A 23857-nucleotide genomic window follows, 5' to 3' on the forward strand; every position below is an offset into this window, starting at 1 on the left:
TTTATTCTTATTTCCCCTCTATAACTGGCTCGGGCAATATTGCGCATTTATTTCGTCGCTACATGCTCATTGCCAAAAAATTTAAAAAAAAAAAAAAAAAATAATAATAATAATAATAAAACTCAGAATTTAATCGCATTATCATAGTTCTAAAAGCAAATATTTAAAAAAAAAATGCTGACTTTGAATTTACTAATAATGACAGTTACATTTTAATGTAAAAAGTGATGAACTTTCATTATACGTAGTCTCTTCATTTTTAAAATAAAAGTAACCATGTCAAGTTATTTTGGTAAAGTGTAACTTGTAGAAAAAAAACATTACTTAAACTATCTTCAAGTCCTTATAAATTAGCATCTAATAAATAGATGAACTTGGAATTCAATCAAATCATAACAAGAAAAAAACTTACGACGTTGATCTTGATGCTTTTATGAATCCACAGTCAGGATCACTTTCATCGTCAAGTTATGGACAACAGGAAGATACTGTATCTAATGTTCAGCGATTAATTCAAGCAGCAAAGTAACAAAAAAAAAGAAAGAAACATCTTTCTAAACTCTCTTTATCCTGATCTTTTTTTTTTGCGTATGTGTGTAGCTTTTTTAGACATTTTCAAGAACAGATGCAAGCAGAAGGAGATGCTGATCAAGAACAATTTCTAGATAATCTCGTTTCACAATTACTAGAAGAGTCTCAAAGTAATGCAAAGGGACCGCCACCAGCGTCTAGAAGATTTATTGATACTTTACCTGTGGTAAAACAGGATAAATTAAATAGGTATTATTGTTTACGCATTATACTACTGTATTACGTAATGCTTGTTGTGTGGTATTTATTATAAACCTATCATCATCATAGTGATGAGACATGTATTATTTGTAAAGATAATTTAAAGACAAGCGAAAGTATTATAACTCAAATGCCCTGGTAAAAAGCATGAATGAATATAATTCTATATGTATATCTATTTATTTACTTCTATGTTTTAGTGGACATTATTTTGATCGTGATTGTATTGTTCCTTGGTTAGAATTACACAATACATGCCCTTTATGTCGTTTTGAAGTTGAAACAGAGAAAAAGGTACAAGAGGAAGAAGAGGAAGAGCAACGTAGTTGGATGTATGGGTAAAATGAAATGAAATAAAAATAAGCATTTTTGTGAGTGCTAGCTATTATACTATTTTGTATATAAGCAGCCATTGAGGTGATATGAATTTAAATGGTGTATAATACATGGCAATATAATTAAATTTATTAAAATAAAGCATACTATTGAAGAGCAAAGCCTGTTGAACATTCATTCATAGCCTTAAATAAACTTGAACGTAAATCTTCGTATGTTACATATTGTGGAAGATCGATTTGATTAAAACTAAAAAAAAAAAAAAAAAAAAAAAAAAAAAAAAAAAAAAAAAAAAAAAAAAAAATTACATATAAATACACATATGCATACACATATACAAATTTTCCTTACCAAGTATGTGCAGATGGTAAACGATTCACATCTCCAAATTCTTTATGTATTTGAAATTTCTGAACACCATTTGAACCTTGTAATTGACTGAAACCTTCTAGAGGTACCTTTGAAGTTCCTGTAGTAAACTGAAGTAGTTTAGCACGTTCTTCTTGAGTAAATGATCTAACTGCACGCCAGAACCAATGAATTTGAGGTGAAGCAGATGTGTAGCCCACATAAACAGTATTGGCTTTCCAGTCATCAATATCAATATCTGGCAGACCTGAGATGAGTAACTCTAATTCTTGTTCATTAAAGATTTGTATCAACTCAACAGGGATAATATCATAAAACCCTTCCAAGAATGCATTCACTTGATCTTTAATAGCAAGAACTAATTTTTGTTCTGTAACTAATGCCACATATTCATGCTTGTTTGCCTCTGTAACAGCAATATTACGACCATTCGCCTTTAAATCAATGATCTTTCTTTTGCCAAAGTCATCTACCTCTATGCTAAAGGTGGCATCGATAATATCTGTTATATCATTTTCTAACATCCAGACTAAACTCTTGTAATAGGTAGGATCCACTGTTTCTACATCACGATAATCAACAGAACGTCCAAGGATCAATTTATAGAAAGAACGTGTGAAATAGGCATCCAATAATCTACCGTCATGAATGGCTTTACCAATTATACGACCCACAAATTTGAAATAATTCAAATGTTCTGCGCTTACACCTGAAGCACGATTAGGTTGATAAGTAAGTCTATCAGCTGCTGATGCAATAAACAAGGCATAGTTAGGATCAAACATTTGTCGCGCAAGTACTGAAAACCATTCACGAGAAACACCGCCCTCATCAATACCATCTTCGTTCATGAATTCGACTGCTATCTTGCTGTTTCGAATCTCTTTACCACTGAATGGATGAAGCTGTTCATAGGTGTCCTCAAATACACGTTCGCGGCTGACACTCAGTCGTATGGTAGAATGTGTACGGGGTCCATCAAATTTACGTAACTGCTGTATAAAGCAATTGCGTTTGTTATCAAAATCCAAAATCTTTAGATTATAAGTTAAAATTGAAAAGGATCCATTCATTAAAGTAGGGTTATTACGAATCATGATATTTAAAACCTTCTTGTGTCGTTCCGTGAAAATGGCAAAGAAATCATGAATGGAGTCTCCTGTCTCTTGCTCCTTTATTGTAGTGTACCCTCTTTTTACGGTATATCTTGACACCGACATAAATGACTCCACCAAGGGCAACAAGATGGACGCTGCATTCATCAAATCTTCTCTTTCTTGGATCATCGTTAAGCAAGAGCTTAACATTTCCCACATTGGCAAAAAGTCGAGTTCGTTATAGACTTCCAAAATAGCCTTTTGATTTTCTTCTTGTTTGGATGGTTGTCTACGTTGTTTGCGAGTATATAAATAGTCTATCGCTTTTAATACACGTAAAAGTCTTGCTTGGTAAGAGGTTGTGGCTGAGAATTGAGTAACAGCAACACCATCTAATAATTCAATACTCCCTTTAATATTATTTAAATGATGAGAGAGTTGTTTCAAATCAATACAAATGTGTTGACTACAATCTTTTGCTTTTAGTATCAGACGGTTAATGATTAACTTAAGAGCACCGTCTAAAGCAGACATGTGTGAAAGAACACTAATAGTATACTGGAAAGTGAAACTTGAGCATTCACCAAATGAAAGGATATCTGCAATCATTTCTAAATATTGATTGGGAATAGCTGGCGGTTTAAATGTGTGATTGTATTTAGTTTCGTATCTTTCAACTATTGTAGGTATAGATCGGCTAATAGTAGCTATCAAATTTATCAGCTGCTCCATCAAATTAGCATTATCCAAAAATTCAGACCGACTCAATAGATGAATCAAATTCAAAATAGGATATTTGACCTCATGTTTTGCCTTTGTTTTCAGAGCATTTGCAGAGTCACTATATCTCAAATGGGCAACGATATCCTTTTTAGTAAAGAAATACCCTAATGCTTTACTATTCCAAGCAACAACATAATATAGGATTTCTAAACACCTTTGAGCGATTAAGTTGGGGATGTTTTTCACTGGAGTAGTTAGTTTCAACTCTCTGTCCTTTCCTTTTTGATAGAAAAATAATTGCTTTAAAATATCATCTACAGAAACCAGATCTTTACATCCTACTTGTAAAATATATAAAAGTAAGGAAAGCAAATCTTTACGTGTCTCCGTATTTTTGCACAAGTTTAGCAACAATCGATTTAGCATGGTCTTTGAAATAGAATGAGGAACAAATAGCAATCGTACAAGGGACGCTAATTGGAAAAGGTCAACAATACGTGGAGCTTCTGAATGAGGTGTTTCCTTTTCTAATACATTCATATCGAAGCGATTTGTAATATGATCAACTGTAAATAAATCGTTAACAGGAGGTGAAGGTGCGAGTCTATCGCCCTCAGAATCAAAATCAGTCATATCCATCGTAGATGGTGATTCTGGAATATCCATAAATCTTCTTGTCAATGTTACTCCTGGTGATAAAGCTTGACTATAATGCTCATTAATTATCCTTGTAGCTTCCCCAATATGTGTTAATGAAGGATCAGGGGTAAATTGGTCAGCATTCGTACATACTAAAGGCTCAGACGTATTAGCTTCTTCTTCATATTCTCCTGGTAATCCAAATTGAGTATGTGTTGCACTAGATTCATTCATAAGGCTGTCATTTTGCTTAAATTTACGAATGCTATCTGCATTAGTATTCGTTTCTTCTTTGGTATCATCTTCCATTTTTATCGTATCTTTTAACAGAGCAGTCTCGAGCATATATTTCATTTTAACAGCCTTAGTAGTTAAGGTAGAAGGAGTATACATCATTTTAGCTTCTTGAGCCCATCGGTTAGCAGTTGTCATCGGTGTAAACTCTTTCAAGATCATTAATGTTTCCTTGTTATCTTTGTCATCATTTGATAAAGAATTTGTTTGCTCTTGTCTAGTGGAATGAGGAGCATGCTCTTGTCGTTGAAAATCCAAGAAAAGTTGCTCCAACAAATGTGCAGCACCACCACCAATAATATCTTCATATGCTTGAAGATGACCAGTAGTGGCATCAGATAAGAATTCGATTTCAGGATTCGCATTCGTATTTCTGAGAAGAGGATGTAAGATGATGTTATCTTCATCAAATGGTGAGTCATATTCAGAATCGTCATGACTTACAAAGCTTCTTATGGAATTAGTAGCTGAATTTATTATGGGTGGATGCGTGGTATTTAGTGGGTTTTCGTTGAAGAACAATCGAAGATTATCTTCAACGTTTTCTAATTCTTCCGCATTGAGTTCAAGATCATCGCTTTCATCGTCATATGAAGAATCACTTATTTCTTCAATTTCAAAGTCCATACCAGTATCAGAACTACCACTACTACTATCGCTTTCTTCTTCTGTGTGCTCACTTTCACTCGGATATTCAGATTCTTCGATCACTTCATCCAGTGGCCAAGTTATCTCTCGATTCATTTCTTCTTCTGAATATATTGAATCACTCCTATTAGAGTCTAATGATTCATTCGAAGATGTATAACTATCAGAGCTGGAAAAATCACTTGATTCATCACTTGAGTGAGAATCAGTTTCATCATCATCTTCATCATCTTCTAAATTGTCATCTTCTTCAGTATCTGAATGATGATATCGATGGCTTCTTATCAACTCTTCCATTTCCTCATCTTCTACTTCAACTTCATCATCCTCTTTGACTGATTCTTCATCTTCCATATCAGTATCTGTTCCATATCTACCCTGATCATCAGATGAAAACTCTATAACTTCTTCACCGGAACTAAGAAAAAAAAAAAAGGACAAATATGAATTAAAAGGGGTATCGTTTCCAGAAACTTATACCTATTACCTAGCCATCTCAACATCATCATCATCATCTTCATATTCTTCCTCACTAGAATCCTCATCTTCATGAACAGTACCATCAAACATAGCTAAAGATGAATTTCTATATAAATTGTTTACTTCTTCTTCAGATACATTGTCATCTTCACTTGTATCCATTGAGATATACATATCTTGTGGTTCTTCTTCATTTCTTACATCCGTTTTATCGTTAGTTAAGGCTTTTTCAAAGGAGGTAGTTCTATGATGTGTGTTACGGAGATTTATTTTAGTCAACTGCTCCAAGGGTGTCATGACAGAGGTCAAAATTGTTTTCGCATATGGGAAATCAACATCAATATCATTAATGGCTGATATCATTAAAGAAATATAATTTTGATTCAGCATGAGCATTGCCATGTTGGTTACATCCTCTGGTTTTATATTTAAAACAGGAGTCATTAATTCAACTCGAGAGGAAAGAAGATGATTACAAAGCTCGGCAAAGACATAGTATCGAGTATATTTAGTAACGATACTTCTTGTCGTCGTTGATTCAAGAGTTTCCTTAAAGAAAAGACGAATGACTCGGAGAACATAATTTCTGATCTTTTGTTGTGTTTTGTCTTGTCTATCTTTGTTATGGGACTTCACTTTATCATATATTTTTATATCATAACATAAACCAACCATTAATGAAACGACCCATATTGAAATACCATGTTTTCTTCGTTCAAGGTCTGATGTGTTGTTTATCGTATTGTATGGCAATAATTTATCGATCAATCTATACAAGAAGGATTTGCAAATAAGTGAATCCGAAAGAGTATCGATATTATCAAAATGAATAAAGGTATCAAATTTGATAATGTCACTTTTACAGCTTGGATAAGATAATATAAGCTCAAAGATACATTGAAGTAGAAAGCCTGTATATGCCATCCAAATATTACTTTGATTTTCATTGTCCAAGGCGGATAAGACCTTTTCGAGTAAAAATTGAATTACAAAAGTAGAAGAAGAATTGTAATGGTCATCATGCATGGCTGCTTCAGCTATTTCATTCCTATACATAGGGTCACGTAGATAGACCTGATCAGGAGATTTTGTACGATGATCTGACAAACCAAGTAGTTGTGAACTCGCCTTTAAAAATTGCTGATAATCACGATGAATCAAATTACAATTACTAGTAAGGAACTGAATAATATCTATATAAGATGAAGTAACACTATTGTACCAGAATGATTTAATACATTCACGCATCGTCTTTATCAAAACTGGTTTACTTTCAATAATGTGTCTTAGAATCATGATAATATATGCTCGTTGCACCTCAAAGGAAGTAAAACTTGTACTTGGTCTTGTAAATAAGGCTTCTAAACCATCCATTTCTAAAAATGATTTCACTAAATGATCGCTTTTTGTAAGACATACTATCATTCGTAAAGTTGCAATCAAATTATCCTCTGTTAAATGTTCCGATTTAAGTAAATGAATGCAAGTTTTCAATAATTCTTCCTTTTTTTCGAATAACCCAGTTATAGATGTTTGTAAAGCCATATCATTATTATTATTAATGTTATTGCTCGTTTTATACGAATCAAAAAGTGATTTTTCTGGAGGCTCATCAGATAGTACCAAGCAAATTTCTAATATCAAAGATAAGATAGTAAACCATTTAGAATTGGAGAATGTAGACTGTGAAATAGTCAAATCCAGAAAAGTAAACCAGTCAAAGATAGTAGAGAGATAGGCAATCATCTTTGTTGTAATGCTCTGCATACTAGGCTCACATAGCATCAATGCAAGAATTCGAATTCTGCTCATAGACGATTCAAATAGTTGACTTGTACCCTGATCAGTACAAACATCAGCAAAGAAACACTGGACAGTTTGCTCCATATTTATTAATTGGTTTCTAGTATCACCACAACATAAAGTTATCATTAAATCTCGAATTTCAAGATCAAGATCATCGCGTACATCAACCAGGTGAGCAAGAATAAGAGGAGTATCTGTGCGAATCAAATTATGAGCTTTATCTAAACGGTTAAGCACGTCAATAAACTCTCTTGAATTATCCTTTACTGAAAGTTTTTCTTCGTATCGAGAAATGTCTTTCCAAGATAGAACATTATTATTTTCGTCTTCAATAATATCGTTATCTTTATTGCCAATGGTATCTTCTTGCTGATCATGGTCGCTTCCTTCATTGTTTGTACTTTCCGGTACTGGCTCCTGTCTTCCAATCTGTGGGGATGATCCATTATTTTCTGCTATATATCGAGGATCAATTTTTATGGAAATGTAAGGTCGTTCATACTCTAAACTCTGTGTTACACATCGTAGAAGTGAATGTAGCACTTGTCTTGAGATTTTGTTTAAAACAGGGCTTCGAAGATAATCATTGAGGCTGGATAGCTTAAGAGACATAAATGATAGCCAATACTTATAATTTAAAGGATATGTGTTTAAATTATTTTTTTCATCAGGATAAGGAGAAATAAGCATATGGACATGATTTGATTTGTTAAATAGTTTTGTTGACCCTAGTTGATAAAGAATAGATAGTATTATTTCAATACAAGTATTGATACGTTGAATCAAGCTTTCATTTTTTTCGTCTATTTCAATCTCTGTTTCCATTGCTTTCCAAAACTGAGGTAAGAATGTGTTGACTAATAAATCTATATTGCCTAAACCTTCAAATGCAATAGCGATGGGTACTTGCAATGCAGTTCGTGAACGTGGACCTAGAAGCACCATAGAGATCATTGAAAATAGGGATGCATAATAATTATACTTGCAATTAGGCATATTTGGACGATTTAAATAACATAAACTTGCATTGAATAGTTTAGCAATCTTGTGAGCAACGCCCTTGCAACGCATATAAAATAACTCTGGTGATTTTGTAGCTAGACGACTTGTAGATGCCTTTATAATACCTAACAAAATAGGCAATAGAGCAGGAGATACTTCACTAATTACTGTCTTGAAGCGATTTGTATTAATTGTACGAGGATCCTTTAAATCGATATCTTCTTTAGATGAGGATTGTGTCTGAGCTGATCTACTATACCAAAATTTAGGGGAAGATTCCCGAAGTAGAATATTTTGCCACATCATTGTTCTTTTGAAAAAAAAAAAAAAAAAGATGGGGGAGGAGCAATTAGAAGCTATGTGAATATATGTATTATGCATGTATATATACCTATGCAGTTCACCAAGGAATTCAATTATACTATCATATTCTTCATAACTCTTTATAGACCATTCAACAAGTAAGCCTGCATGATTATTAAATTTCATGATAGGAGATGAAAATACTGTTGAGAGAAGGCCAACATATCCAAAAAGGCTTTTGAATTTGTAAAATAAATTATTGGCTTTATCCACAGACTCCTCGTCTTTACCTAATATACATATATAATAGAGGTAAGTAACTCTATATCTATTTCAAAAAGAAATAAAGTATATGTAATAAAATTTACCGTTTTCTTCAATATATGTACAGATTCTACTTGAATTTATATCTAAATCAGTAAAAAGAAACCTTGATAAATCGTATATTTTTTTTATAAGTTGATTTGCAAGTAATTGAGGGGAGGAGTTTGCAATAGTCCGAAATAAATTGTTGAGTGCATGAAAGGCGTTCGATGTAAAGAAATTATACGGAAGAGATGGAAGAGTATAATATTGTAAAAGTAAATCAGGACCTTTATACTTGATAAACTCATTCACATTCCCTGTATTTTTAAAAAATCCGTCCAAAAACTATAAAAAAAAAATTAACAAGTTAAATCAAATTATGAAGACAAAAAAAAAAAAAAAAAAAAAATCTACCTCTGAAGCTAAATTAATATAAGCTAGCAAAAGGCATTCTACATTTTCTTCTTGTGGGGATTCCTCAAGTTTGCGTTCAAATGTTAACTTATGAGAGTTATCAGATGGTTTTCCTTCTTCAGAATTTCCCATTTCAATTACTTGTAATAAAAGTTTATTTGTACATTCAAAAGCTCTTGTTTTCAAACTGGGATGGTGTCGTATTAACTCATCCATCGTTGTACCTAATACTGACATACTTCCCATGTCATTTATAGATTTTACAAAACTCTTGGAAGTCAATAATTGGAAAAAGTGTGGTAATGGGTCTATTTCATGAAACATTTCTAATCCTGATGAGTTTAAGCAAATAGCGCCAAAAGCATGTATTCCTGCTGTTAACACTTCAATACTACTTTCATCATACAATAAAAAAGTTTTTAAAAAAACTTGCGGAAGGCCAAGCTCTTGTAAGACTGTTAATGAAGTAGGCTCATTATGTATAAATGTAGACATAACAGTGAATGCAAGTGCATAAGTTTTAGGATCGAATGTCTTATAATTCTCCATTATATTTTTGAGAATATTTGGTAAACTGGTTTCAATCAAATTACGTAAGCCTTCTGAAGTATTTTCATATTCTCTTATACGAATCAGAAATCGTAATATTTCTTTAATGACTTGAATTGAGTCAATATCGGGTAACTTATTGTATAATGAATGTTGCTCTATACAATAATCTACTCGCACCTGAACAGCTTTCAATAAGCTATCTAAACCATTTACACTTAAAAATGACGAAAAGGATGAACTGATATTATTAATGATTGTATCCAACAGCCTTATGACCTTAACCAGAGACTTGTATTGATAAAAGAAGTCATTAGTTATAGTCGAAAACACGATATGCCACAAACACTCCTGTATACCTTTGTATAGATTGAATCCATATTTCCGGAATGATTTATAACTTCTACCAAAGTTGTGGTGATGCCTGCTGACATAAACATAGCACTACCAACAGGGCTCTGTAATAAATATTTAATTAATATAAAGAAAGCATCAAGAAATTCCATTGTATAATCTATAATAAATAGATTTTGTTAAAGAAATATACACTTTTTTTTCTTTTAATTAATATATAGTTACTTGTATTAAACTGTGATAATTGTCGTAAAATATGAAGTAAAATGCCATGATTTGCAGAGGCATTAAATGCTGTTAAAACTTCTGTAATTTTTGCTCTATGCATTGCTATTCCACGTAAAGTATATAATGCATAAGTTTGAATATCCTATTGATAAAGCTCTTAATTAATATTCTCATGTTTAATAAGATGAAAGTAAAGTGATTGGATTAAACAGCTTACTATAGAGATATCATTATCATAAGTAATGAGTTGAACAAGTTGAGATACTAGGTGAGGTTCATAAATAAAAATCTTGTTTTGTGCAATAGTTTCAGGCATAGTATGAACTAGGAATAATAATAATAATAATAATAAAAAAAGTAAGAATATGTTTTTGCATATTTAAATTCAAATGTATTGTACCTATTATTGTAATTAGAAGAAATCGAATAATAAGTAACTGCTCACGCACTGATCTCTCTGTTGCATGATTAATCATCCTGATTCTGTTTAAAAGCTCGAAATGGTATATTTTTGGCATGTGCTCATCTGCTAACTGCCAAAATAATTCATGATCTGTGTATTTATTTGGTATAATTTCAGCGTCAATAACTTTTAAACTTTCATTACAATCTTGATCTTCTCGATAAAACGACATTGTGATTTTATTATTTGTAATGTAATTTTTCGAAATTAATTCAGAAATGGAGCCTCCACTTATCAATCCTCTAATCTTATCTTGTGAAATTTTAAAATTTGGTTGAACTGTGCGTGAAGTATTAAGACGTAACGATTCTTTCATCAATAACTGTAATACTGCCCTAAGAATGTCGATATCTGTTGTATTTAGTAAACTGTTCAAATGCTAAAAATTGAAAAAAAATTATTAATTAGCTCTATACAGATATCATATTATTTAAAAAGTCGATCTTCTTACTTCATAAGAGTTATATAAACTTCGATTTTTACAGTTTTCATATAACAATCTTGAAAAGTTCAAGATGGCCAATACCATTTCCTTTGTGTCATTATTAAAAGGCTTTTTTTGAATGCTATCGTTTAATTCGTGCATTTCACATACAGAATTCAAAATAGTATCGAATCGATTTAAAACATCTATATACTGAAGGAAATCACCTTTAGGAAATGACCAAGAGTCTAAGTTGGCCCATTTTGATATTTGATCTAGATCATCATGTATTAAATGATAAACAATTGTTTCCAGAGCTGAAGGCTATATATTAATTTGTAAATTTGTACGAAAAAAAAAAAAAAAAAAAAATGTCAAATAGATGACAAAGGTTAAATTACCAAAGCATCAGGTTTTTTAAATAAAGTTTTTCTAATTTTCATTTCCTCTTCTTGGAACTAACAAAAGAAAAGTTAATTCTGTTTACGAACAGGATTCTTTTTTTTTTTTTTTTTTTTTTCTTTTTTTTTGGGTTTTTATTTTCTGCGCAGTTCAACTATTTAAACAACAGCTATAACAAGAAACAAAAAATAAGCTTTTCAAACAGGCGGAAAGTAGAGGATAATACAAATTTGAACTTACTGTCACATATGTATGACAGCGAATCTATGTTACTTTATTTTATTCGTACTATAAATAAATAACATACTATTATACCCTAGCTCTGTATATGTATAGATATATACTACAGTAGCTGCTATTATGTTTATGTAAACATATGTATTTGTATATATTTAATATATTAGTCTTTTTGTAACATAAACACAATACAGTAATAGACTAGTTTATTCTTAAATTGTTTATATACAATAACAAAAGTGACCATTATGAACAAATAAGTATAAATTAAATTAAACTATGATAGTAAACTTTGTTACCCTAAAACTCTTTATTGTGCCATGTTGTTCATAGCTTCTTCATAATTCAGTTGTCTATAAATATATTACATAATATAATGTACAATGATATTTTATAATCCTTTTTATTAATATGTAATAAAAGAATTGGCTTTTCTTTTCTTTCTTTCTTTCTTTTTTTTTCATAGAAAGAAGAAGATTGTATAAATAAAATGAAATAAAGTATATAAATAGTGTTCTTTACATATAAATTGGTGATATTTTTAAGATACAGATTTATTGTGTTGATGATGTTGTTGTTGTTGCTATCGCTGCATAGTTTAGAACTACACCAACAAATTCATCCAATATTCTATTGGATTCAACATATTTAATTCCACCTTTTGTAGGTACACAGTTTTGCTTTTGTTGTTCAACGGAAACAACAGCTGATGTTGATGCATAAGATAAAAAGGTATGCATAGAAGGTAGCACACAGCAATTACCTTTGTCTCCTGATTCTTCTTTAAGTATTGGTGAATAAGAGTAAGATCGTTGTGGCTGTTCATCGCTGTCGTTGTCGTTATCGTCGTCGTCGTCATCATCATCATCATCATCATCATCATGGTTATTTCTAATTTGATTATCACTTGAATCACTCTGAATACTACTTGTACTACTATCACTTATACGTCGCTCTAAAGTAGGCGATAGTTGTGGAAGAGCAGGACTAGAGGGAGGTGATGAACTATGGGTGGTTACTACAACTGGATAAGTAGTAGTAGTAGTAGTAGGAATCCAAGAGCCAGTTGAGTTAGATCTAAATTGATTTATAGATGGTAATTCAATTTTATGTTCTGGTACGCTATAAAAGGGTAGTTCATTGATATCAGTATCTATAATATTAGTAGCTGACGATAAGGTATTATTGAATTGTATAATTCTACTGCTACTAGTTTGTATATGCTGTTGAGTAGACCAGTGATTCTCGTCTTTATGATGTTCAATTGAAATACGTCTTCCTAATCTTCTTGTAATTTCCTCTCGTATAAAATTTTGTTTTTCAACTGAATTGTTATCACCATATCTTTGACGCGCTAAACGGTATACACGACAGCGTAAATCATTTTGTCTATTCTTTTCTCGATTCTCTGCTCTCCATTTACGCATTCTATCAGTATTACTGAGACATATCAGATAGATATATTTTAAAAGTCAATATAAATAGGATACAAATATACCAGTTTATTATATTCTATCTATATATTTACATATCTATGTATACATATTTATATTTATATGTATATACATGTATATATGTATATATTTATATATCTATACCTTTCAGTAGTTTCTTCTTTAGATATAACTTTTTTAGAATGACCTTTCCATCTTTTTTGATCGCGACTTCTTATATATGGAATATTATGAATATTAGGATTCTCCATATGACGTTTTCTTTTATGAATTATTAGTGAGTATAACTTTAGCGAAATATATATAAATATATATATATATATATATATTTATTGAATGGAAAGAGGAAAAAAAGGATACTTTACAAATTTGATCTTGTAGCAAATACTATATAATTATGGTTAATAATAATAATGTAAAAGAGGAAGAAGAAATAGATAAAAAGTAACTTTACTTTTAGGACATTGAGAGCATGCAAAAATTCTTGAAGATTTTTCATCTTTTTGTGTAGACATATTCTGTATTACAATTACTTTTAATACTAAAAGTCAAGAATATTTATAAAATGAAATGATAATATAAAATAAAGTGTGTCTGATTGACAAGCAATTAAGGTAGAATACGAAATTAAAACGCTATATATGCTTATTTTGATTAAGTACAAATATATATATATGTATATATATATGTGAATGAGTGAGTGCGTGTTTATGTATGTAAATATGTATATAAATATATATACATATATATAAGTGTGTGTATGTGTGTATGTGTGCGTATATATATATATATATATATATAATATGAAAAAGAGAAAAGAAAAGAAGAGAAAATATAAACCAAAAAAAAAGGTACAAAGATATAGAGCTTCTATATATATAACCGCATACAAACATGTATTCAATAACAAATAACAAACAATAACCTAGTTTTTTTTTTCATCTATCCATAAATTAGTATGAACCTGTATGTAATACAGTCAAATAGTCTCATAGTTGTATAACCGATAATTTTTTTTTTGGGGGGGGAAGAAGGGAAGGGTAAGTAAAAGAGGGCGCTCTTATTTTGGCGGGAAGAGTAAGAAAGGGGGGGAGGGAAAGGTTATAAGTGGCTTATGAATTTTAAAGGAGGTGAAGCTGGAGAAGAAGAAAGGGATCAGATGATCTGATATATATAATAGGTATCACCGTCTGAATTATAACATTATTGCTATTTCTTCTTTTTCTTCTTCATTATTATATGCTACATTTATGCATGATATGCTTATGTGTTTATATATTATGATTAGCTTTATTTTAATAAATCAATTAATATAAAATAGGCAAATAGGATAATATTAAGCAGTAACGTAATTATAGTGTTTGCATACACTACTTTTTTAATAGATATTATCGATAATAATAAAACAAAATGTTTCAAATAATAAAAAAAAGACAATGATAATCTTTCTTTTTAATAGTCAAGAAAACACAATTTACCAAATATGCAATTAGTAAATTTGCCCTTTTTTTTTCTTTTTAGGGATAAATTAAATTTTGCTTTCCTTTATTAAAATTCTTGAGCAACCCTAACGATCATTTCTCCTTATTTTATTTTTTTCGTTTATTTAAAGAACCTATTATAATGACAGTTTAAAAACTTCACTAGTTTTAAATTGCTTAATTAACTGTATGTTAACAGCTTGTCCTTGTTGAAAACAATTCTTTCAGTTAGTTCTTCTTAATTCAATACTTTTAAAACAATGTATAAATTGATGTAATTCTGCTTTGTGCTTCTCTTCAGGGATTGGAAACTTTTTTTTTGTTTATGTAAATTAACGGAGGAGTTTCTTTAATAGTTATTATCTTTATAGTTTCGAAGTATTCTTTTTTTTTTTATTGTAAAAATTCTAAAGTATTGTCCGCATAATCTTATGTTATCTTTTGGAGTTGAATTTGACTAGGGTTACAAATGTTATTATTGGCCTCCAACTTTTCATCTTCTTCTCCACTTAATTACTCAATGTTGGCGTGTGCAATTGAATATAATGGTTTCACAATTTTGTCATTCTTTCCATTATCCAAAGTACTAATTGACAATGTCTCTGAATAAATGAGGCAAGCTTATGTTTGTAAAACGTGTAACTCCTCTTCAGTATTATATTGCTTTATCCCTAATAACAAAGATGCTATTATGATGCAACGTTTCACCTAACCTATAGTGGTGTTTTGATTAGCAGAAAGAAAATATAAAAAAGGATAAATGTCAAATCTGTAAAAACTATGGATGATTTATTCAAGGATTAACAATACAAAAAGTGTACATAGTGAAAATGAAGAAGAATATTTATATGGAGGGATTCTTTTTTTTGTTGTTGTTTTTGTTTGTTTACAAGGTAAAGTGATATCAATAGAAATAGGATCTTGACAACAGGCAAAGACTGACAAAATAAAGATCAACAATACTCTTTTCGTCTTCTTGCTGATCTGTGACTGCTGCTCTAATAAACTATTATTTCAGGAGTAAAGCAGTAACGCGTTAACATTGATTCCTCATTGTAAACATTCTAGCTATAGTAACAATACTAGTTACTTACGTGCTGCTATTAATGTCAACATATGAAATAGTATTACATAATAATAATATTCATCGTTATTGACGTGAACATATAAATATATATATACATATTATGTATATGTGTGCAATTGTATATAATATTTAGTCCTTATTATTACATAATACAATATATACAATTGTTATTATTGTTATAATTACTCAAATACTCTAACAACGACTATTATTAAGACTGGGCATATAATGAATAATTATGTTGTGAAATACAATAGACTAGTTTTATTCTAATAACCTCTTTATTATATATAATAAAACGATGCTTTATTTCTATTATCTTTAGTAATAGAGACAACTGCAATCATAACATAATGCTTCTTCATAACAGGATCCAATTGAGGGGTTATTGGTAACCCACATTGAATGTAGTCGCGTCTTCCGTTGGCGACTTAATCAGCTTCTCGGTGATACTCCTCAGTCATGTCTTTATCATACATATAATAACCTTGCTCGTGAACATTTCATTGAATGCTTTCATATGCATCGTCAACTCCATATGTCGTTCACCGTTGCTGCTGTGCTTTTCTTTTTCCTCAGTCAGCTTCCTTTGAAGGAGACAAAGCCTTTGTAATTAGCTTCTCTTTGATTAATTCGCTAGTCCAACAATTTATACCACTTGGCATAAAAAGGAATAGCTATTTCCTTAAGCACTTCTTCCTCAAACTAACTTATTGTTCTCATAATAGACTAATATAATTATACTATTTCATTTTTTTTTTTTTTTTTTTTTTTTTTTGGGAACTGACTAGTAGAGCAATATTGCATAATAAAATTGGTATATGCTCATTGGTCATTTTTATTGTAATAAAAAAAAAAAATTCTTTGAATCGTATAATTGGGAGGAGGGGTCAAATAATTGAAGCTCAGATTTATTGCACTCATTTTGTTTTTACTATTTTTGTTTTTGAACCTGTTACTTAAACTTCTCAATTCTTCATCATGAGTTCTATGCGTGGTTTAACAGTATTTATTGGTAGGTAAACTCCTTTAAATAAAAGATATATTTTTTGTTAACAACTTCTAATTCTTGTACATTATTATTGTAGCCGATATTCGAAAATGTATGATTTTAAGTAAAAAGGAATGATACCTATTCATGAACTAATAATGTGGTATAGGTCGAGTTCGGGAATTAGAAGAAAAAAGAATTAATAAAGAGCTAGCAAATATCAGATCCAAATTCAAAGGTACTTGTAAGCTTCTTTAATTCAATTCCATTGTTTAAATGTCTTTTCCCCCTTCCCCCCCCTTTTTTTTTATTTTATATAGAGGGCAACTTAAATGGATATCAAAAGAAAAAGTATGTTTGTAAACTGTTGTATATGTACATTCTCGGTTGGGAAATCGATGTTGGTCACATGGAAGCTGTAAATCTTATTTCAAGTCAAAAATATAGTGAAAAGCAGATTGTAAGTTTTTTTTTTTTTTTTTTTTTTTAAATGAAAGAACATTTAATTAATTAATATTTGAATCTTAAGGGCTATTTGGCTGTAACACTTTTATTTCACGAAAATAGTGACTTATTACGACTTGTTGTAAACTCGATAAAAAAGGACTTGGACGATTTGAATGAGATTAATAATTGTTTAGCATTGCATGCTATTGCCAATATTGGTGGGAGAGAAATGGCGGAAAGTCTTGCTTTGGATGTACATCGTCTGTTAATTTCGCCGTAAGATAATTGAAAACTAAAATGCTTACTTATATTTCTTCCTGTATTAAAGCTAAGCTTTGATAAAATAATAGAACTTCAAAGAGTTTTGTGAAAAAGAAAGCTGCATTGACTTTATTACGTTTATTTCGTAAATATCCAGATGTTATACCTGTTACTGACTGGGCTGAAAGAATCATTTCTTTAATGGATGAATACGATTTGGTAAGTTTATTTAAATAATAATAAAGAGGTACGCGTCATTCATTTTAAATGTGTACATCTACTTTAGGGTGTTGCTCTTAGTGTTACCACATTAGTTCTTGCATTAGCTCAAAGCTTTCCAGTCGAATACAGTGGATGCTATGAGAAAGCTGTTAATCGTTTGAAGAAGGTAAAGTGTTTTATTATCGACCTTCTATCTATCTATATTAATCAAACACATTTAGATTTTGATTGAACGAGATTATAGCTTAGACTATATTTATTACAAAGTTCCTATTCCATGGCTACAAGTCAAATGCCTTCGTCTTTTGCAATACTATCCTCCACCTGGTATGCTGATAATAAGAATAATAATAAATGCCTATTTTTTTTTTCTAATAATTGTATTTTTATCTTTTTAGATGATCCAAAGTTACGTGCTGATATTAGTGAACTTTTGCAAATTATAATTACGGATTCACAAGATACACCTAAAAATGTGCAACATAGTAATGCTCAGAATGCAGTTTTATTTGAAGCTATCAATCTTGCCATTCATCTTGATAGTAATTCTAGTATTTGTGCTCAAGCTGCAGCACTTTTGGGACGCTTTATTTCCAGCAAAGAAACTAATGTTAGATACCTTGGCTTAGAAACAATGGCACATTTAGCAGCTTGTGTTGATTCTCTTGAACCTATCAAGAGACATCAAGAAACGATTTTAATGTCACTTCGTGATAAAGATATCAGTGTTCGTCGACGTGGTCTAGATTTATTATATTCTATGTGTGATACATCAAATGCTAAAATAGTGGTTTCTGAACTATTAAGATATCTTCAAATCGCTGATTATGCCTTAAGAGAGGAGATGGTTTTGAAAATTGCTATTTTAGCTGAGAAATTTGCATCCACTTATTCATGGTATGTAGACATTATATTACAATTAATTTCAACCGCAGGTGATCAAGTGGGTGAGGAAGTATGGTTTCGGGTAGTTCAAATTGTGACAAATAATGAAGAATTACAAGAATATGCTGCAAAGACAGTTTTAAATTATCTGGGTACACCTCAGTATAATGAAACAATGGTGAAAGTCGGTGGTTATATCCTTGGTGAGTTTGGACATTTAATTGCAAATCTTCCTAAATGTAGTCCTATCGAACAATTTACTGCCGTTCATGCAAAGTTTAATTCTTGTTCACTTTTAACACGTGCTTTGCTCTTAACAACCTATGTTAAATTTGTTAATCTCTTCCCTGAAATTAAAGGGCAAATTCTGCCTGTTTTAAATCAATATCGATATGTTCTAGATGCTGAGCTTCAACAACGTGCCTGTGAATATTTCTCTATTTCTACTATGCCTACAGAGGATATGCTTCAGACTGTGTGTGAGGAGATGCCTCCATTCCCTGAAAGAGAATCAACTCTATTGCTTAAATTAAATCAAAAGCAAGGCGACACAGAAGATAAACGTGTATGGTTAATTGGTGGTCGTGAAGCAAATATTGAACGTCAAGACACTCTTAAACGTATGGTATCTGTTCGTTCAAGTTCAACTGATAATCTTCACAGTACAACGAATAGTATACCGCATTCTAATGTACCTATGCGTTCTAATACTATGCCTCCCTCTACATCAACAGTATCCCAATTTCAACAAGATATATCTAATGAGCCAGATTTATTAAATTTCAATGATCTTTCATTAAATCATCAAAGTCCTTCTAAACCTTTGCAGGTATCAAACATTAATACAAATACCCCTTTAGCTCCTGGTTATGAGCTTGGATATAATTTTCTTCTATATAATACAGAAGGTGTCTTATATGAAGATTCGCAAATGCAAGTATCCGTTAAATCTGAATATCATGGTTCATTGGGCCGACTTGCTTTGTATTTAACTAACAAAACTCAATATGTTCTGACTGAGATTAACTTGATGGTTATGTCTGTAGAAGGGGTAAATACTACTTTGTTACCTTCTGAAGATAGCAAGATGGTTTCTGCCGGAGCACAAATACAACGTCTTATTACAGTTGAATGCAATAACATTTTTGTGAATTCCCCCGAGATTTTCATTTCTTATACAGTTGGACCTGAAACTCAAGTGCTTCATTTGAAACTACCTATAGTATTAACTAAATTTCAAGAGCCAATAACTAACATGGATGGTGTAAACTTCTTCAAGCGATGGAATCAAATTGGTGGACCTCCTCGTGAAAACCAGGTCATTTTTACTAGTGAAAGGCCTATAGATCTTTTAAAAACTACGGCTATGATGCAAGGATTTAGCATTGGTCTTTTAAGTGGTGTGGATCCTAATCCCAACAATTTTGTTGGAGCTGGTATTGTAGATGCTGGTAAACAAGGAGGAAAAATTGGTATTTTATTACGGCTAGAACCAAACTTGGAACAAAATGTAAGTAGTAATAATGTCAACTTTATACATCTTTTAACTCTAGTTTTATATATATATATATATATATAGATGTATCGTCTCACTGTAAGAACACCTGTAGAAAGTGTATCATCTATTATTCGTAATACTCTAGAATATCCACTTACTCGTGGATCATAAGAGTTGTAATACCCCCCTTCCCTCCCTTCTTTTTTTTTTTTCTTTTATTGATTTATAATAAAGCTAAACTATTGTCTATAACATTTTGTTCATATTATATTATTTATAAAATAAATTCCTTTGATATACATATATACATATATATAAACAAGTTTATAAATAACGGATGAGATAATTTTTTTTTCAAGTAATCATGTTCATTTTGTCCATAAGTTAATATTTGTGTATATGTAGGTTATAATGTCTAAATGCTTTTCTTTTTCTTTTTCTTTTTCTTTTTCTTTTTCTTTCTTTCTTTTTTTTTTTTTTAAAAAAAAACATGGATTAATAATTATGTCGAAAATATGTATAAATATATAAATACAAGCAATTGAAAATATACATATACATAAATATACACATATATATATAAATACATATACATATATGGAATTTTGTGTATAATAAGCTCTCTACTTGTTAAAATTGAAGAGTACAAAAAGAAAGAAAAAAAAATATTATGCATTACTGTTAGATGGTGTTGATAATAAGTTATTATCAAAGATAGGAGAGCCAACTAAAGTTGTAGACAATAAGGCGGTAGATTCACTATTTCGTCCATTAGCAGCACCATGGGTAGACGTTTGTAGATGATTATTATTAGTACCAGTTACTGCAATTGCTTGTGGCGGTGAAGACAAATTTTGTACTTCTGTCAAAGAAGAGTTATTTTCCTCCTCAGGCATATTAACAAACGGTACAGGAGGAGTAGTGATACAGGGAAGAGGAGATGACTCTAAATGATCTTTCATCATCTCACCATTTCCTCTATTCCCTTCTTCCTCCTCCTCCTCCTCCTCTTCTTCTTCTTCTTCTAAATCACTACTAAGCTCTGAATGATGACTACTACTTGGTCGTAATGAACTCTCTCCCGCAACCTCTAAAAGAGGAACTATCTCCTCATTTTCTTTTCTTCTTCTCCTTCCTTCTTCCTCTTCCTCTTCTTCTTTTTCTTCCTCTTCCTTTAATTCAGGTACTGTATCAAAAGATGTTAACGGCACTTTCTTATTCCTTTGTTCCTTTTCTCTTTTTTCTTTGGCTGAATTAAGAGCTTCTAAAACATCATCCACTTCAACCGCTACACTTGCTTCTAAATCGAAATAACTACGACACAGTGGACATGAAAATCCTGGATAATTTTGAAAGACAATAGGTCTTAAGCATTTAAAATGGAACATATGAGAACATGGTGCGATAAACAAAGCTTGAAAGGGAGCAATAGCATAAAGACAGATACAACACTCTTGGATATCAGCTCGTGTGAGGTCAGAGGGAAGACGGCTTACCATTTCTGATAGTGGAATTGAGTTTGAAGAATCATGTGTTGTCGTTACTATCTCCCCTGAATGCTCATGAACCTTTGTAGGTTCCCTATGAAGACCTAAATCAGAAGGCTGAACAAATAAGTCTGATTGTTGTGGTTGGGATGAAGCAGTAGCAGCAGCAGCAGCAGTAGCAGTAGCAGTAGCAGCTGGTATACCAATAAGATGACTACGTAGTTGTTGAAAAGCAGCACGTGTAAAAGGACTATTTGCAGTTTGTATCTGTCGATTGATTTCTACACGAATACGTACTGCTCGATAGATGGGCTCCAAGCCACCCTGGTAGTCAACACCTAACTGAAGAGTATCACCATCTCTTAGTTCATGAGGTGCACTAGCATGACTAGGTGGACTGAGTCTAATTCGATTTAAAAATGTCCCACTTGATGATCCAATATCACGAATATAAACCTATGTGTCAAGAAAATAAAAATAAAAAATAGTAAATAATAAATAATAAATAAATAAAAATAAATTTCTCAGAACTTGACTAAAAAAAGAAAGCTGAGCACAAATTGCTCTCTCTGTCTCGCTCTCTCTCTCTTTCTCTCTCTCTCTCCCTTTCACACAGATTTGAAGTATAGTTTACCTTTCCTTGTTCAGTCCAGAGTTCAGCATGATTACGGCTTACTACTTTACTTTTAAATGATAATCTGTCGGAAAGTACATTTCGATCAGAAAAACGTCCAATACGATAAATGACATTTGGCTCAAGTTCTCTATCAATGATATCGAATACAAAGCTTCTACTCGATAATCCAACATTTGGAACAAGCCTAAGACGAGGAAGTCTCATGTTAGAATCGGACTCAGCAGAGACTCGGTTTGTACGATTTTCACTTGTTGCTGCTGCTCCTCGAGAAGAATCGGTATTTGTATTCACAGATTCTAGGGTATTATTATTTGTGGTAGTAGAATGCTCTGGTGAAGCTGAAGGAGACGATGGGGACGAATTAGATAAGCGTCTATGAGCACGTCGAAGACTAGCAAATCCTCGGGATAACAAAGCAGGAGGTGGACTGCCGGCTGATGTATTTGATAAACTTCTATTACGAGACATACTTGTTGTTGTTGTTGTTGTTATTGCTGAATTGGTATTACTATGAGTTGGGGATAATTCTGCTACTGTATTTGTTAAAGTTGAATACATACACATTAAAAGGCCATTCCAAGATAGAAAGGAAAATTATTAATTATTTACAAAACAAAACAAAACAAAAAAAGAAAAAAAAATTAAAATTAGAAAAAAGGAGAAGACAAAAAAAAAAAAAAAATCTTGCAACGGTATGGTTTCACTCGACTTTTACTTTTTTTGTTACAATTATAAATTTATCCAATGAAAATAAAATATGTTGACTTGAATTTTGCCATTAAGCAAAATAACATTAAAATTCAGACATTTCTATATTTTTCGGTTTTCATATTTATCATTTTTTGTCCTTGGAGCGCAGAAAAAAAAATATGTATACAACTGTTTATGTAAACACTAAAGCCTGAGTTTTCAAGCTATAAATCATAAAGCGGCCTTTTTGAAGGCTATTAAAATTTTATTAAATATGGGGAAAAAAATTATATATTCTAATAAAAATCATAAAGCTTTTCATTACCAATATCATTTCTTATTATCGGGAAATCTTATGATGATATCGATATTGATGATAAAAGTATTAATAAGGAAGTTTTGATAATTCTAGTATTGAATAAATATTATACGACTTTTCTTTTTAAAAACATGATTAAACACGGTATATGAATTCTACCATATTAAATAGAGTATTATGTAATATGAAAAGAGTATTTAATTGAATGCTTAAAAAAATATATATCTATTTACCGTCTGTTCCGATTACTAATACGAAAATGTATTGTGGATATTTTATTAGATATTGAAAAGAGTTTCAAGTGGGACTTTTTTAAACTACTTGTTTCTATTATCATAGTACAAGTCTCATCATGTATAAAACAAAATGCAATAAAAGATGTATTTTATTCTTATTTTTTATTTTATTTTTTCAAGTCATAGTTTTAAAGCTCTAAACCTTAATTGGTGATAAATGGAGGTTTCTACAGATCACAAAATTTGTAATGATTTTTTATCAGCAAGTGTTTGCAACGATTACTTACATATTATTC

General features: G+C 31.1%; 7 protein-coding genes across 7 annotated transcripts; 3 read left to right on the forward strand and 4 right to left on the reverse strand.

Moving 5' to 3' along the window:
* Positions 1 to 276: 276 nt before the first annotated feature.
* BX663DRAFT_488441 (uncharacterized protein) lies at positions 277 to 1134 on the forward strand (the record flags this gene model as incomplete). Its single annotated transcript, XM_051524814.1, has 5 exons — positions 277 to 292; positions 369 to 525; positions 601 to 780; positions 862 to 930; positions 993 to 1134. The coding sequence occupies 5 exons, from the start codon at positions 277 to 279 to the stop codon at positions 1132 to 1134; spliced, it is 564 nt and encodes a 187-aa protein (XP_051380209.1).
* A 140-nt stretch (positions 1135 to 1274) lies between these two features.
* Positions 1275 to 11670, reverse strand: BX663DRAFT_554130 (uncharacterized protein; the record flags this gene model as incomplete). Its single annotated transcript, XM_051531499.1, has 12 exons — positions 1275 to 1377; positions 1480 to 5316; positions 5386 to 8496; positions 8578 to 8779; positions 8858 to 9140; positions 9210 to 10049; positions 10118 to 10272; positions 10338 to 10482; positions 10558 to 10664; positions 10741 to 11182; positions 11255 to 11551; positions 11629 to 11670. 12 exons carry the CDS (start codon positions 11668 to 11670, stop codon positions 1275 to 1277), a joined length of 9564 nt encoding a protein of 3187 aa, XP_051380210.1.
* Positions 11671 to 12250: 580 nt separating this feature from the next.
* Positions 12251 to 13539, reverse strand: BX663DRAFT_517976 (uncharacterized protein). The gene is made up of 2 exons (XM_051528797.1): positions 13465 to 13539; positions 12251 to 13306 (listed from the first exon to the last, which is right to left on the reverse strand). The coding sequence occupies exon 2, from the start codon at positions 13291 to 13293 to the stop codon at positions 12421 to 12423; it is 873 nt and encodes a 290-aa protein (XP_051380211.1). The 5' UTR covers positions 13294 to 13306; positions 13465 to 13539; the 3' UTR covers positions 12251 to 12420.
* A 2719-nt stretch (positions 13540 to 16258) lies between these two features.
* On the forward strand, positions 16259 to 16501 carry BX663DRAFT_439576 (uncharacterized protein; the record flags this gene model as incomplete). Its single annotated transcript, XM_051523339.1, has 1 exon — positions 16259 to 16501. A coding segment is annotated over one exon (243 nt), but the record flags the coding sequence as incomplete, so codon positions are not given.
* A 751-nt stretch (positions 16502 to 17252) lies between these two features.
* On the forward strand, positions 17253 to 20363 carry BX663DRAFT_488444 (adaptin N terminal region-domain-containing protein; the record flags this gene model as incomplete). Its single annotated transcript, XM_051524815.1, has 7 exons — positions 17253 to 17339; positions 17409 to 17602; positions 17677 to 17806; positions 17874 to 17975; positions 18031 to 18136; positions 18208 to 20204; positions 20274 to 20363. 7 exons carry the CDS (start codon positions 17253 to 17255, stop codon positions 20361 to 20363), a joined length of 2706 nt encoding a protein of 901 aa, XP_051380213.1.
* A 295-nt stretch (positions 20364 to 20658) lies between these two features.
* Positions 20659 to 21218, reverse strand: BX663DRAFT_517981 (uncharacterized protein). Its single transcript, XM_051528798.1, has one exon. The coding sequence runs from the start codon at positions 21155 to 21157 to the stop codon at positions 20861 to 20863; it is 297 nt and encodes a 98-aa protein (XP_051380214.1). The 5' UTR covers positions 21158 to 21218; the 3' UTR covers positions 20659 to 20860.
* Positions 21219 to 21454: 236 nt separating this feature from the next.
* Positions 21455 to 22784, reverse strand: BX663DRAFT_439638 (SMAD/FHA domain-containing protein; the record flags this gene model as incomplete). The annotated part of the gene is made up of 3 exons (XM_051523341.1): positions 21455 to 21693; positions 21895 to 22135; positions 22314 to 22784. Coding segments are annotated over 3 exons (951 nt in total), but the record flags the coding sequence as incomplete, so codon positions are not given.
* Between the last annotated feature and the right edge of the window lie 1073 nt (positions 22785 to 23857).

Source organism: Cokeromyces recurvatus (assembly GCF_025118155.1).
Source record: "Cokeromyces recurvatus strain NRRL 2243 chromosome Unknown BX663scaffold_24, whole genome shotgun sequence".
Classification (NCBI taxonomy): Eukaryota; Fungi; Mucoromycota; class Mucoromycetes; order Mucorales; family Mucoraceae; genus Cokeromyces; species Cokeromyces recurvatus.

What these genes read in the sequence shown, in the direction of transcription:
- BX663DRAFT_517976 (XM_051528797.1), bottom strand. Translation starts at nt 13,293, where the DNA reads ATGCGTAAATGGAGAGCAGAGAATCGAGAAAAGAATAGACAAAATGAT.
- BX663DRAFT_517981 (XM_051528798.1), bottom strand. Translation starts at nt 21,157, where the DNA reads ATGATGAAAGATCATTTAGAGTCATCTCCTCTTCCCTGTATCACTACT.